Below are 16,270 nucleotides of genomic sequence, written 5' to 3' on the forward strand. Positions count from 1 at the left end.
CATAGCCCACAGCAAATAAAACTTGAAATGATGTTTTCTGAAAATAGAAATTCTCTCAATTCATCTGATGTTGATTCTCAGCCTTAGCAACCTCGGCTGCTTCTGTCTCTGTGAAACTGAGCCTCCACCGCTCACTGGTTGGAGTTGTGCGTGCACTCCATCATTCCCTGTCACTGTGACATGATATCATCCCTCTTCTTCCGCACTACCTCCTCTTTCTCTATCACTCTATCTATCTATCTCTCACTATCTCTCTATCTATCTCTATCCTCATCTGCCTCTATCTTTCTTCAATCTCTCATTCTCACACCCTTCTTCTCTGACTCTCTCTCTCGTGCCCTGAGGTCAGAGTGCTGTAGACTATTGATATCGTTACTAAAAATATAGGATTCCTCTACCAGGCAGCTAAAAATAGAGTAAAGGGACACAGACCACAGGAGACAAACGGAGGAAGGGGCAGGAGGAGAGAAGCACACTTGCTTTACACACTTACTGGTCTTCAACTGCACCCATAACGTGAGGTTAAATCAAAGTGTTTCTTCACTCTGATTCTTTAAAAGTATATGATGGCATGTGATGAACTGTGTTTTTGCTTGGCGCTCATACTTTACTTTGTGCTTATGACCTTCTTCTTTTCTGCAGTTCAGACTCACACAGTGCCATCTCTCTCTTTGCTTCATTGTTTATGACTGTATATTTATTTTATTTATGGCCATTCTGTTTATTTTTCTCATTCTTTTTTCCTTTAAAAAGTCTTGCTGAAATAGAAAATTGCTTCTACAAAGGCATCCTAGCTGTTTAAGCCCAGTTTAAGAGGTTATGGCATGTATAAACGTATAAATGTATAAACGTAGCAACTATATAAAGTATCCTACTATCCTATGAGGGTTAGACTATGGTACTGTCAAAACTTACAGTGATGCTAAAGGTGATAAATAAGACAAGTTTTTCTTACAAACTTTGTTGATAGAAATATTACTTTAATCTAGAGAAAATTATATAAAAATATTACATTTTTCAATGAAACCCAAACAGTTACTTATATAGTAGGTTATGGTCAGATATAATAGGTTTCAAATTGACACAATTGCCTTATATTGGTTAACATTTGAAGAAAGAAAAGGATTACAGCACAAATAGCTTCAACTAATAAAAGCAAAACGATAAATGTATGAAAGAAAGCTACTTAGAGAGCAATAAATATGATGAGATACTGTGGTTTGACGTGCCCCCCCCACACTCACGCACACCATCTCCCTCCCTCTCCAACACTTCTCCCTCCTGCTCCCGCAACAGTATCTCTCTTTTAGTAGCCAAAGTAGCTCAGTGAACGATCCACCGCAGTGCCTGGGACAGACTGGGTGAAAGAGGGAGTGAAAAGGGATTTATGGGATGGGCAGAGGGGCTTAAAGGTAAAAACGCAGAGGAGTGAAGGAGAGTAAGAGAAGAGGAGCAAAGGGAAGAAAGAGGGGAGGAGAGAAAGAGACCAAAATCCAGTAAGCCTCCCTGGTGTGGGGTTTCTTGGCTACTGACGTGTGCGCACGACTCGCGTGGCACTGTGAGTATTTCTCCCTCTGAATACCTGTTTTCTTGGCAGCAATTGTAATGATGACTCAGTTATTTAAAATGTACGTATGTGTGTGAGAGAGAGTGGCGAAAGCTGTGAAAAGAGCTGAATTTATAACGCGTCCTCGCGTCGTGTTTGAGAGCGCACAGAAAAATGATTTTGACATTACAGCCAAGTCTTTAAGCAGCTCTCTTTTTTTCAACATTTCATTCCAGTATCCCCGAATTTTCCATCTGAGACGTTTACACGTTTCTTACTTTGTGTTTATCATCTCAAAACTCCGCGTGTGAGTGTATGACATTAGGAGGGGGGCACTACACAAGCCTATGCGCATATCGCTGCCTCGTTCAGTCTTGGTCTCGGGTACAGATCTCGTTTTACATACATGTAGTTGACAGAAATGACAGTGTGGATGTTCAACTCTCCGCTGTGCTGCGTGAAAGGGGTGCGAGTTTTACACGAATGTGGCTGCGCAGATAAAAAGCAAACCCACCCACTGAGTCATAATTAGTCCTCATGAAGTCATTTATTTCTCAGTGAGTGATTTCATCGATCTTCTCCGGCTGATTTTGAGACGCTGAACAGTGAGTGCTGGTTAGTTGAGCACACCTTTTAGTTCTGTGTAGGCGCATTCCCGACATGCACGTCCACGTTGGGTACTCCTTCCATTTTTTGGGCCAAGGTCTTTCCCTGTATATCTTCACCACTCCTTCCTCTGTTCCTGTCTTTTAAAAAAAATCTTTCCAAACATAGTTCTCCTCTTCCTATGCTCCTCTCTGTGCATGGATGCTTTTCACATCTTTGTATCCTCTTTCTCTGGGTGTCTCCCTTCCCTGAGAGGCTTACAGGAGATGTCGGTCTGTAGATCGTAATAGATAAGAGTGAATTAAACCTTTTGTCGCCCTTGTGGCTCCTATCAAACCAATTCAATTGCCTCGTTGCTTTATATGATGGAGCTGGGGGGACTGTCTCGGGGCGCTAAAATGTAATTTGTTATCACAAATCGAACAGAGAAACAGATTTTTCCCACTTTTTGCTCAACCTGACCCCCCCACGCACACACAAATACAGCTAAATATAGCTGCTACAACTCGTGAATAAACGTTCTGGGATTAATTTTGCCCAATGTTATGGGTAAAAAAGAAAAGCATCTATTTGCAGCTTTAATTACATTTTAGAGAAATCTAGATGTAATTGGTTCCTCCTTTGCTTTGTTTCACCTCTACCAAGTTGAATTTAATTGAGTTAAGTAGTTTTTGCTGTTTGTTTTTCTATTTTATTGTATTTTCTATGAATGGGGAGATTATGGTGCTGTCCATGGTGCTGAACAACTCAGAGTTACACGGACACATTTGCACATTTCTGCAGTATTGCGATTCAAACTGATTTAATTTCGGTTTGCGACTTAGATTCACTAATTTCTGACCACTTTGACAGATCTAAAAACTGCTTTTTAATTCATAAGGGCTCTGCTTTTGAATTGCCTCTTTGCCTTACTCAAACTGGCTCAAACTCTTGACGATTAGCCCAGTTTCACCCAGTTTCACCCTGGATTTGCCCTGGGTCCAAAAATAAGAAAGACAAACATTTTAGAACAAGTTTACAGGAAGTTGATGTGTGGTGTCAAAAACTCATACAATTTGTAATTTGTGCCCAAGTGTCTCAGGTGACAGTGCCAATTTGCACCTAGCCTTTTGTAAATCTTACTTTTCTCTTAATCCTAATGAGATCTTTTATGTTGCCTGTTTGTCCAATTAGATTTTAGGGGTTGGACAATTTTTCTGCCTGCCTATCAGCCTTTCTGTTGCTCAAACTAGTCAAATCCAACTATCCATTTCCTATACTCGCTTAATCCAGTGCAGTAATGTGGGGAAACTTGTCAAATCTCAGAGGCCTTTTCTGTTGTACAGCCTTTACTACCTTCTAGATATGTTCTTATTCCCCATTCTTGCTCTTTGCTCACAAACTCCATTCATCCCTGCTGCTTCAAAGAAAGGGAAATTTCCTCTACAGCACTCATGTCTCCCACAGTGGTTGTCCAGATAAGATGAGTTCAAGCTTAATCTTTAAGATTTTATTCCCCTGTATGACTGCCTCTAAGGTTTGTCATACAAGGACAGAGCAGAATAATAAAGTGGTTCTCATGTTGTAAGTTCCTGTCGTCAGCACCTTCAAAGGTGACTGATAAGAGGTCAAATGAATTATTAAGGCTTAACATGAAGTATTGTAGTGTATTTTTTATGCGATCATCTCACTCTGAGGTTCAGCATCTGTTAGGCTGTCTGAAATACTGATGAGGCTTTATAATAACAGCGGAACTGGTAGGCTGGCTTATGCAAATAATAGCTTAGAAGAGTGTTGATTTGTTGAGGAAAGGCTCAAACACACGTGATCTCAAACCTTGAAGTAGCTGCGTCACTTAGAGCTTTCCTGATTTCACTCCTTCCAGCTACACTAAGAACAAAAAAGTGGCATGAGTTGTGACATCATCAAAAAAACTGTGGTTCTAATGAAAAAAAGAACAATTCTGCTTTGAGGGTGGTTTACTCCAATCTACCTTGGATGGACATATCAGTGTAGGTAATGATATGAGATTGTTTTCCGAGTTAACATTTTAGCAGCTTTGGATCAAACACAGTTATTTGTATCCACTGCTTCATGGCTGCAGCTGGCCGTTCTGACAGTTATTGCATTGTCATATTTACTCGTGAATGACTTAATAGCACTGTAATGGCTACACAGTATGCAAGATACACTACGAGAGTGACAGCATCCAGACACATAAAACTGAGCAGCTACTGACAGATGCTACATTACAGGCAGAGGTCCTGAATCCAACAGTTAGAGCTGGACAGTCAGTTGCTGCTAATTGTTCCTACACGTCAGTAGCCAAGAAACCCCACACCAGGGAGGCTTGCTGGATTTTGGTCTCACTGCCAAGTGTACAAATCTGGAAAAGTCTTTAAAAAGTCATGAAAAGGTACACTGAACACCTAGTTTTTTTGTAGATGTGGAAATACATGTAAATTAGCACAAAACAGATGTGCAATCAGTAAGACTGTCTGCAGGTCCTCAGTGAGTCAGTCTCTTTACAGCTCTAGCAATGTTCGCTAATAAGGTGAAGAAGGCATTATGTTTCCTGAGAGGCAAAACCCAGGGCAGAAAAAGTCTGTCAAGCACTCCCTCCTGCTTGTTAGGCTTATTTCTGTGTATGTGGTGCAGTGTAGTAACTGAAGGCTGCTCAGACGAGCCATCATTTCTCTTCTCTCAATTGGACTGTGGCAGGGCAATAAGAGGATAAGGTTTAAAGAGATTTCAGTAACAACATGAACCTGGAATCACAAAGATAAGAGGAAGGGGGCTAAAATAAGATCTGAACAACTGCAACACTGCATGTGACAATAGACGAAAAAAAATCACAAGTTTTAACAATCAGGATATGAGGGTACACAACACCTCATCTGCATAGAAATAACCCTCCTAGTATAAACTCCATTGTACCATATAACCTGACAAAATGAGAGTGATTACAGTAAACAACCCTTCTCTGTGTTTCCCGTACGCATTTATCCTTTATTACTTGTCGAAATGATGCTAATGAACAGCAGTCCAAATTAAGTAAAGGCCGCCGGCAGAGCAACCACATGCAAATACACACAGGCAGTGAAACCCATAAATCCGCACAGACAGCATGCTGAAAGGACGTGCAGTGAAGCACTTCCTATTCAACCAGAACTAAGTCACAGAAAGACCATGTGTGAGTCACACTCTCCTGCCTGCTTCTTTCACTCTATGCCTGGGTTTTTAAATCCTTGTATAACTTCATTGGTGAAGTCATCACTTGTTATGTTGGTTCCTCTCCGACCTTTAACGTGATTGGTTGCCAGAGTATGTGCCACTAAATCATCTTTAGCACTAACAAGTCCAGACAGGAGGATAGCCTGTGGCTGTGTGTCACATGTCTGTCAAAGGGGATCCCCATCTTCGGTGGCGACCCCTACCTGACCCTACATTTTTGTTTTTCTTTGCACAGTTTTGATGTCTAAGTCCTGAGTGTCTCTAACACCCCTTTTTCTGCCACTCTCCACTCCAGATGAGTTCATGCAGTAGCCGTGCGTTGACAATCCTGTCCACGGTGTTTGGAGCCTGCGGGCTGCTGCTGGTGGGGGTGGCTGTGTCCACAGACTACTGGCTTATAATGGTGGAGGGAATCATCCTGCAGCAGAACCATAGCATGGAGGTGAAGATGGCGCTGCATTCAGGCCTTTGGAGAGTCTGCTTTGTGGCCGGTAGGAGGATACAACTACATTTCTGTGAATACATTTCTGCACATTCTGACATCCAAATGATCACACATGGGCAAAAAAAACCAAAAACAGTAAGGTTGGCAAGTAAACCAAAAAGTAGGAAGGGAAGAAACGAAAGATCGGGAGCTCGTGGCCTCTGGAACCACAGCTGTCACAAAACATGATCGTTACCTGTGAGCAGGACTGCAGAGACCTGCGCTTTATCATGCATCACTGACTTTGATCCTAAAAGCAAACCCGGCATTTTCCTTTTTCTGTTTTCTCATAGGTGCGGAGAACGGGAGATGTGTTGCATCAGAGTACTTCACCGAACCCGATATAGAGATCACCACTGAAAACACGGCAAACATCCTGAGTGAGTTAAACATAGACCTGATCATATACATTATCTACTGATGCTCTGCATGTGTGTCCCCCTGCTGATTGATTGTGTGTACTGAAAGTGGAACATGATATTAGAGCTGCTCGAAAAGGTGAATAATTTCACTCGCTCAGCAATTCACTGACATGACCACATTTTAATGATAATGAGTCTTTTATTAATGACTACATCTAAAGGAGCAAAAGTGTGAGGTTGAGGCAATAGAGGTATTGATCTTCAGGTATCGAGGGATCAAGGGAGTTGAGGTTTTTCCTTTTTTTCTTTGTAACACAAAGCAGGAAAAAGTGGAGTTGCATGGGACGGTTTTTGAACTGAGGGTACACACCTTCTTTTCCGTGCTTAAAAGGCAATCAGACAATTTACCAAAAACAAAACACCTTTAGTGGTTCGAGTCTCATTTAGTCATACCCACAAAATTCAGCATACTTGTTAAATAAATTAGACTGATTCAGAAAACCTTTCAACTCCAGCATCATCATCGTTCCCCTCAGCAGAGTAAAGACGCATCCTGTACGTCATTTTTTAACACTGTGACCTCTCGTCTCCACAGAGATGGTTCGCACGGCCACACCCTTCCCGATGGTGTCCCTTCTCTTCGTTTTCACAGCCTTCGTCATCAGCAACATCGGACACATCCGGCCTCAGCGCACCATCCTGGCCTTTGTGTCTGGTATCTTCTTCATCCTCTCAGGTGGGACCCATTACTCATGTCTTTCTGTCACCCCTTCCTCACTCTGTGATTGATTACAGCAGCCCAGCGTGTCCTGTGTCACACATGGAGACACTCCATGATGGCTCTATTTTTGGTTTGGGATACAGGTGTGGAGGCTGTCATTAGAAAAGGTGACATGATTAATTTTCAATTTTCTCCATGGGATGAAACTTTTCCTCACTTTTGAATTTCCCTATAATAAATTTTAGTTTGTGATTAGGACCTGGGTTTTCTCAGTTATCCTTGTATAAAAAACAGGCAAACCCCGTTATAAGCAGTTTTTTTCTTCACTATTGTAGTTTAGCTGCTTGAGCAGCAGATGGCTGTAATGTTCCCATTTTTTATGACTCAATGTGTGGAGTTAAAACTGTCCGGAGCTAAACTGGAGCTTGTGTTCCCTGACAGTGGTTTCTCTAGACACTTTTGAGGAGAAAAAAGAGTACAGAGAAGCTTCGAACAGAGTCTGATTCAACAGCTTGGACTTGCAGGGACTTGGTGATAAAGGGTGTCGCTGAACACAAAATGTTATGTAACAGAGGTTATATAATGTTTATAGCCTGTGCTCAAAGTGTCACAGTGTTTTAGTTCGCAGGGTTTGCTGATGATAGGGTGATAATAACAGGCAATTGTATTGAGTTGCTTGTCAGTGGCTGGATATTCTGCTGCATTAAGCCCTGCTCTTTAAACACAGCCTTCCTCCTGCCCTCCCTCTCAACCTCCCACCCCAGCTCCTTTAGTTTCTCACGTTTCCTTCTTACTCTTTCATTCAGAGTGTATCATTTCTGAGTCGTTGAGGCTGTGGTGGTCAGAATAATTAGAATCTACAATGTTCTGGTTAATATTACAGAATTCAGCGCTGAAGATTAAAGAAAGCTCAGCATGGAGCCACATATGTTTAGGCTTGCTTCGAGGCTGACGTTGTTCTCTTTCTCTACCTCATCCCCCCCTCCCCAACAAGCACCGTTCTGACATCTTGTGTATGCATATGTACTTCAAACATTTGCCTCAGTTTTCTGTTTGTACCACACACTACACTCTTTCTTTGCCTTCATCTGCTCTCGCTGGACAAGTGCACGCCTGCTTTCCTTCTGGATTTTGTGTGGATATAGATGTAGTTCAACCCCAGGATTGACAGCAGCATGGTTTCTGTATTTTCCATGCTTTACAATTTTAAATTGTCAATAAAAACCTCTTAAACCAGCCATTTATGTAAAGGCCGTAACACTTGACAGCCCTGCGGTACATTTGAATGTTGCAGTGGAATCTAAAAATATACATATTTGGTGCTTACAGCATGCAGCTGCCTTTGAATATTGATTCTTTGATGCTGGCCATATGTTATATCTCATGCATTTAACATTTCCAGGTAGTGAAGAAAGCATGTCCATGTCACTGGAAGAAGGGGGGTTTTAATGTTGCATGGGTTGCTTCTGGTTCAAAAGTTTCTACTTTTGAAAGTGACCTCTTATTTTCTATCAGCGTTTATACTGAAATTTCACACTGACACAGCAAACCCCTATTATTTGTGACTGAATGACTTGAAAACTTAGTCAAGCCACAAAGATAAGGATGTTGCTGTTCACAATTGTGTGGCTGGTCCTGCGTTTGCCTTATGAGGCTGTGTGTGTATCATGGCAACATGGGCTCTCTTTTCAGTAGCAGAAACTATTACAAAGTTGGTTTTACGGTTATAAAGTTTTCTACATTTTCTTTTACATTTTTGACTCACCTTAAAATGGATTCAGTTCATTTTATTCATTAATCTAGACACAATTCGCCACAATGACAAGACTACTCTATTTTTTTAAATACACAAGGTCAGTACTTCATTAAAAACATTAAAAAACACTTGGCAACAATGGCAGCCACAACACGTCCTGGGAATGATCCCATAAGCTTAGAGCTCCTTCCTTTTGTGAGTTTCTCCTATTCTTCTTGGCAGAAACATTAAAAAAAAATTCAACCTTTTTTTCTCTCCTGTTTTCTTGAAAGTATGCTTTGGGTTTTTGTCTGTCTGAGGGAATGATTCGGCCATCACCATGTTTGAGTGTAGGAATGGCATTGCTGAGGGGAAGTTCCTTACCTTGTTTACTACTTACACTTTTAGGAATTAAGATCAAATAGTTCAGTCTTTGTTTCATCAGGTGAGAAGATTTTGCTTTTCATGGTCATTCAAGTTCCTCCCAGCAGGCTGTCGTGTGTCCTTTTTGGGAGGAATGGCATCAAACTGGCCACTCTAAAATAAAAATTGACTGCTCATTGCACATATACTGTGCAATATCTTACACAGACAGCTGTATGCCTTTCCTAATTATGTCAAAATAATTTGATTATACACATGTGGGTTCCAGTCAAGTTCTGGAGGCATCTCAATGATCACTGATAAAAATGATGTGTCAGAGGTCAGCTGTGAGTGTCATAACAAAGAGATTGAATACTTTTAAAACCAAAACACCCTAAAGGAACCAAGAACGCTTCCCGCTTTACACTCCAATCCCACATTTTTCTTTGTTTGCATACTTATCACCCCCAGAGGAGATACCTAGATCTGATATCTGAAATCTGTACGTGCATTTTCCATGTTTGCGTGGTCGGACATCTCCTTGACATTGCTGCTGGTGTGATTCCATTACAAGCTAATTGCTGCTTCCCTGCCTTTGCTTTGTACCACTCCCCTACATTGAGTATTTCTTAAATAATATTTTAAAGACGAATGAAACTGAAGCTTTATAAAACAAGACAATATGTCAATTAAATAAATGGGTTTTGGGATTAGTGAAAGAGATTATTCATTTAAATGAATGGAGTGCAGCCCACCCCATCTTCTAGAAATTACCCTCGCATATGTTTGATTTGAAACAGCATTCATTTTAAGTGAAGCATAATATACCCCCTGAATTATGTTATTGATTAACATAATGATAAACTAGTGGACGTGACAGAGATTATAAAGTTGCCTGCTTAGATAAATATATCTGTGGTTTTTGTTGTTGTGGCATCTCGTAATCAATAATTACATCTGCCAAGACTGAAGGTCCTGTATGCATCACAGAGTCTGGTTTTACCAGCTTAAGTTATTTTAAGCACTCAAAGCTCCTGCTGAAGTTTAAGAACAGGTTGTAGTCTTCATTAAATTTCAAATAACATAAAAGTTATGGCATCTTTATGAAAAACTGTTTTTCTTAATCTTAACCAAAGTGCTTTTGTTGCCTAAATGTAACCAGAATTTAACACTGATATTATGTGAGTGCCACTGAATGTCATCCAGACAGAAATATCCTTAGCATTTGTATAGCACAAATTTGCTTGAGAAAACATTTATACATATGAAAACAATATACACATCATGCAAATGCTTCATTTTTTACAGTGGCTACTCTGTAGTGTGCAAATAGCTTCAAATTTCTTCTTTTTTTTTTCTTCCACGGTCACAATAGACCTCTTATGAACAGCTTTGATGTTAATTTTCTTGCCAGTTTCTGTGACTCTCCCACTCTTGTGTCTCGTTAGTATTTCTCATGGTTTCTCCACAGCTCTCTCCTCCTATGGCCACACTTATGTGGCCAGAGCTCTAAGTCGCTGTGTAATGGCCTGACTTGTATCTGACTCTCTGTCTCTCCCTGACTCTTTGTCATTGTTAATGTGCTGCATGCAGGCCTCAGTCTGGTGGTGGGCCTGGTGCTCTACATCTCAAGTATTAATGACGAGGTGATGAACCGGCCCAGGGAGCCCGAGCAGTTCTTCAATTACTACTACGGCTGGTCATTCGCCTTTGCTGCCTCTTCCTTCTTACTCAAAGAGGTTAGTATGGACTGGTTGTGTGTGTGTGTGTGTGTGTTACTGATAGAAATATGGGAAAGAGAGTGCGAGTGTGTGCAAGTGTGTCTGCATACGTTACAACAACCTCATCTCACAAGAAAAACGTGTAATAAAAGCATTTGCACACATGTCCAGCATGTTATAGTGTCACAATAAAGGTGCAACAATTGTGAGATGGTAACATTTTACTTTGCCTCTTGTATTTGTGGGGCAGTGTTCATGCACAGTGATGCCTACATGTAACCATGTATTTATTAATATTTAAGCCTAACAAACCACAAGAGATGTCCAAGAAGAAAAGTGAGAATTCCTTGTACGACATTGGGTTGAATGGGGCTCCAAATGGGTGTAACACTACCCTCCACCCTTTCCTACCCCATTAGCGTTTGTGAACCTGGTATTGTTGTGCAGTGTGACTTTTGGGAGAGTTTAAAAACAATTTTTTATAAATTTTCAAAGAAAAACAGGCATTGTGAACCTTGAGCTATGAAAATGTGCTTTTACAGTTCGTGAATGTTATGATCTGCAAAGGTAGATGTAGGCATTTAAAGATTGTCCAGCCCAGAAAGTACTGTCATTTTACAATTTTGTGTCTCTTTTGAGGAACTAGTCATTTTTTTTAATGTAGACCAAGATAATTATTATACATTGTGGATTGAGACTACTTTGGCCACATACAGGGAGTATTTTGTTTTCTGTGGTACAGATTTCACATGCTGTTTGTGCGCTGATGATCAACACCTACTGTGTGATATCAGTGTTTTTTTTAATGGAGAACTTCATGCATGAATCCGTCCATTGTCCAGTGTCATGCGAATCCTCAGCTCATCTTCCCGCCTCTCTTTCCACGCTCCCCACTTCTGCAACTGCCTCTTTCCCATTATCAGCAGCACTGCTCTTACTATGCTGCAGTGGATGATAAACTGTCTCCTCCAATTTCTCTGCATCTTCTTTTCTCCATTCTTATCTCCACTTTCTGCCTTTTTGTCTGTGAATTCATTTGTTACAAGTTCAAACACGTGAGCAACCACATTTTCACTTTATACGTCCCTTTATACTTGTCCTGTGTCATTTTTAGTTTCATTTTCTCAAACACTTGCAACTATTTCTTTGAAATTTGAGTCTTCTCGTCACACATAGTCTCTCTTCAATTCTGTTTTCCTCTCTTCGTTACTCTCCCAGGGGGCTGGTGTGTTGTCAGTCTATCTGTTCATGAAGCGCTATGCAGAGGAAGAGATGTACCGCCCCCACCCGGCAATCTACCGCCCCCGTCTGTCCGAGAGCAGCGACTATAGCGGCCAGTACCTCCACCCGGAGTCCTCTTGGCCTCCACCAAAGAGAGGCCGCAGCACTTCAGAGGCCTCGAGTGACATCTCCATCCAGCTTAATCAGACACCACCAGCGCCGCAAAAAAGCAGTCTGCAAGTAGGTGGCCAGGGCAGCCCACCCTCTGTTTCTTCTTCTGCAGGGAGCTACCAGATGCAACAACAGTCTGTGGGCTACCCCTCCACACATACCCTGCCCAGGTCGCACTCCTCCCACCCCCAGGGCCAAGCTCTTCCAATGACCATGCCTCCATCCCCCTTACCTCCCCCCCACTATCACACACACGTGCACATGAGCGCCTCCCCCTGTTAGGAGCAGGGAGTCTCAGAAAGGGAAGGAGAGACACTGACTCTTCATGATCATCTGTACTGTACATTTAGATGTGGATGTGATTAAATGCTGAACTTGGATCACACCTCACTTCAGATGAAGTGCAGGGAGATGTGAGGTAGCTTTGGGACCCAAGGACAATCGCTGCTTTGGAGAAAGAAATAGAGGATTTTACAGATACTGTGAAGGACTTTTAATAAAACAAACATAAGAGTGCAAGGGAGAAGACAATGATAGTCATAACGGCCTGTTAAAAAGAGTGAAACAAGTTACCTAAGAAGATATTAGAGGTTAGGTTGCGTGGCAAAGGAGATACTAGTGAGGGAGAGAGAAGCAGGGAGAGCAAGAGGCTGCGGTATAAGACAAAGACTCTGCAATGCTGCAGGAAATTTGTATGCACTAGGAAATGTATAATGCAAAACACTGATTTTCAAAGACTGAGAATGCACATAGTTTTTTACAAACGTAATTCACACCAATACATGGACTATGTACGTTTTTACCAAATGGGAAGTGTGGTTAAGTATATTCTTGTCTTCTCTGAATTTATTACATCATCAATCCAGTTCCAAAACTCACAAGGTCAAGATAGTGTTGTCAATATTATTAATTAAGAGTATTCGTTTCCAATAAACTAACTTATGAGCTGTGAAGACTGTACAGTATACGAATGTTGTTCATGCTTTTAAAAAAAATTGATAGAAGTGGAAGATGAAATATCACGACGAGAAGTTATTGTCCTACATTTGTTTAAGATACAAATTTCTAACTTCTTGTACATAATTGCACATAAGGACTTTTGTTGTAAATTGTGAACAAAGCTTTGCAGCAAATCACATCAAGAAAATGTCTGACTCATTCTGCTTTGAATGAAGAGACTGCAACATGCACATCACAACAAACAACATACTCACTGGATGCAGAGCATGCTGGTTTGAATGAGGAACCACCCACCAATGTTATGGTAATCTGATGCCCTCTACTGGCTGCCGCCCTGCACTGACTCTGGATCAGCTGTGGGACTGGCTGACTATTTTTCATGCACTCTTTTTTATTTTTTCTGAAAATCATGGTTAACTGAAGGAATGTCAGAGGAGATGTTACTTAATGGGCATGATCAAAAGATAAACTTTAAGAACTAGTTAGGGATATTGTTAAAGCTCTGTAGCTGTTGGTATATCTTTAAGACTCACATATTGAAAGTATTTGTTACACCTGCACTTAATTCATCAATAACAACTCCACTTTTTGGTACTTGCAGATATTCTATCACTTATTCTATTAAATGAATGCGCGCCCCCCACAATTTTATTCCAACATCTTGCTAGAAAGGCCTCTGCAAACCATGAGAGAGTGTTTCTTCGGCTGATAAATGTGGTTTGCTGGAGATAATCAGTGGGTTCTGATATATTACACATATTTAGTATTTGGTAAGGGTTGATTTCCAGCCAACCCAGCTTATAGTTTATAAGCTGCCACTGTAATTTAGAAATATACACATTGTGCTGTGCAGAGACTCCTTTCTGATATATTTCACAGCCACTGTCCACTGTGCATCATTACCATGCAATGTTTATATAATGTTTGAACAATTTGCTCAGATACTGTAAAATATTGAGCTCTTTAAATGTATTTGAGAGCAGCCTTTGTTGATTATTTCCAGCCATCCACGTGTTCATGAAATCTTAGAAAATAATGAAAAAGCCAGTTTTATAAATCAGTTTAAAGCTGTTATCAAGCATATCACGAGAATAATGTTTTTATATTTTAGAAGCTCAAACCACAGTATAGTTAATAATTAAGGAGTTACTGTATTGAATTAGTTACAAATGATTTTTATGTCAATAGACGTATTATTTAATGGAATGAATTCCCTACGATACAGTTGTACTAATTTCGTTTTGACTGCATTTTAACCACAAGGGGCTGTTTCAGGGCATTGTGGTTTGTGGTAAAGTACCTTCTCTGATGCTCTAGAAGCTCAATCTTCAGATAAAGTTTCTTTTTAATACCGCACAGTATCACAAAACACAGTGAGACTAAGAGCACCTGCACATAAAAAAACCCGCCACATTTTGATTTAGAATAGTTATATTTACTGTTTGTTATTAGGCACATCATTCATAGTGATACATCGATATGATTTATCACTGCTAAAGCGAATTAAACCACTGTGTTGTGTACTGGCTGGTTTGAATTATCACTGTGATGCTGCAGAGAGGGAAACACACTCCTAGTGGAGGGATGAAAATCACACAGACTCACAGGGGAGAGTAAACACTGGGCTTGTTGCTATATCACTGAATTTCCGTCTGTATGCAGTCTGATACACTTCCTTGTGTTTTGTTTATGCAGTAAAGTGAAGCCCACTGCGTCTGCAGTCCACTGCTGTTGATTCTGCTGTTAGTTATGAGCCAAGTGCCTTGCTCACGGGCACTTCGGCAGGAGTAGTTGAGGAAGATCAAAGCATTTATCCAGCCAGTAGGCATCTGCTCTTTTTAAGTAAAATCTGCTTCATCGTGACCTGTGAACAGCAAATACTGTTTTCTTCCTCTGCATAAATAACTTCCCTTTTTGATTTCCAGAATCATTCAGTGCCTATTAAATTGCAGCAATTTTTTTTGAAAACCTTTTCCCCGAATTTCTCCTTTTCCCCTTCTCTTCCCTCAACCTTTTTCTTTGCCTCTATGTAAAAGGGTGTAGCTGTGCTTGCTTCTGCATGAAACCTACTCTCCTTTCTTAGGATGTTTTTTTTGTAACTACAAAAAAGCTCAAATAAATCCTTTTCAATGCATCTATGAAACAGCTGCTGTCGAATCTGGAGTAATATATTTCAGTAGAAATTGTGATAAGATCACTGTTCTTAAAGTCTTGACAAGTGTAACACACTTTATATTAATAAAACTTTAAACTTGGGTTAATTTCACCACGTTTCCCTCCTCTATGTATTTTCTGTTCTTTTTATTGTTTTTAATGTTGTTTGAATACGGTCAACATATTTGCTATTTAATCGGTTTTGCTACATATGTAACATGTTTGAGGCTAATTCTGTTGATGTGATGCCAGCATGCAATATGCTGCATAGAATAAATAAAGAGTGTTCTTTTCTCGCTGGTTTCTGTGATGGAGGGAAACCATTGTAAGTGGATGAACACTGCACTGCAGTGAACCACTGGGTGTTAACCAGGCTCCCTCTTCAGTCACGGTAAGCCACCACAGCCTGAAGGCAACGATTGATTAGAGTGCTGTATTGGTGCATGCTCTGGTGTGTGCTTGAACTTGCCTGCATATGTGTTTTTGTGTAGATTGGTTATTGTTTATCCTAAATAGCCTGTGACTAAAATGTAGATATAAAATACTGGCGGAACTTCAAATTCAAGAACAGATTCACTCAATAGATGGAAAAAAGTATTGATGGTGTCTCAAAAACAGGGCTGTCTGAGTGGAAATGTACCTCTTTCAGTGTTATATAGTAACAAAGAAACACTAGTTGTTGGTCAAGGACAAAATCCGAAAGCTAAAAAAGGAGAAAGCAAAGTAGGTGAACTAATAATACATGCAGTGCTACAGCCTGTCTTTAGTATCTGACCAACAAGGGGGCAATTGGAACAGAACCGTCATAACTATCAACAGTAATTTCTATTAGGGCTCTTATGTAATCCAAAATGAAAAACAAAAGTCTGGTGTAAATACGTGTGTGATGGGGGCTTGTGAGACATGCTACATTAGGAAGTCAAACATCAAACATCCACAGGTCAATAAACAGTGTGTGCACTCTGCTGTCTGACTCCAAGAACTTCCACATTTTCTGTGTGTGAGCGTCTCTT

General features: G+C 40.6%; 1 protein-coding gene across 1 annotated transcript; it reads left to right on the forward strand.

Moving 5' to 3' along the window:
- The first annotated feature begins 1,320 nt into the window (after positions 1-1,320).
- On the forward strand, positions 1,321-15,369 carry cacng7b (calcium channel, voltage-dependent, gamma subunit 7b). The gene is made up of 6 exons (XM_075465700.1): positions 1,321-1,558; positions 5,661-5,856; positions 6,143-6,229; positions 6,807-6,947; positions 10,624-10,769; positions 11,970-15,369. The coding sequence occupies exons 2-6, from the start codon at positions 5,661-5,663 to the stop codon at positions 12,423-12,425; spliced, it is 1,026 nt and encodes a 341-aa protein (XP_075321815.1). The 5' UTR covers positions 1,321-1,558; the 3' UTR covers positions 12,426-15,369.
- Positions 15,370-16,270: the final 901 nt, after the last annotated feature.

This window comes from Odontesthes bonariensis, chromosome 5 (assembly GCF_027942865.1).
Source record: "Odontesthes bonariensis isolate fOdoBon6 chromosome 5, fOdoBon6.hap1, whole genome shotgun sequence".
Lineage (NCBI taxonomy): Eukaryota > Metazoa > Chordata > Actinopteri > Atheriniformes > Atherinopsidae > Odontesthes > Odontesthes bonariensis.

Coding starts and splice junctions, on each gene's coding strand:
- cacng7b (XM_075465700.1), top strand. CDS start 5,661: ATGAGTTCATGCAGTAGCCGTGCGTTGACAATCCTGTCCACGGTGTTT. Junction 6,948..10,623: donor TATCTTCTTCATCCTCTCAG/GTGGGACCCATT, acceptor TGCTGCATGCAG/GCCTCAGTCTGGTGGTGGGC. Junction 10,770..11,969: donor CTTCCTTCTTACTCAAAGAG/GTTAGTATGGAC, acceptor TTACTCTCCCAG/GGGGCTGGTGTGTTGTCAGT.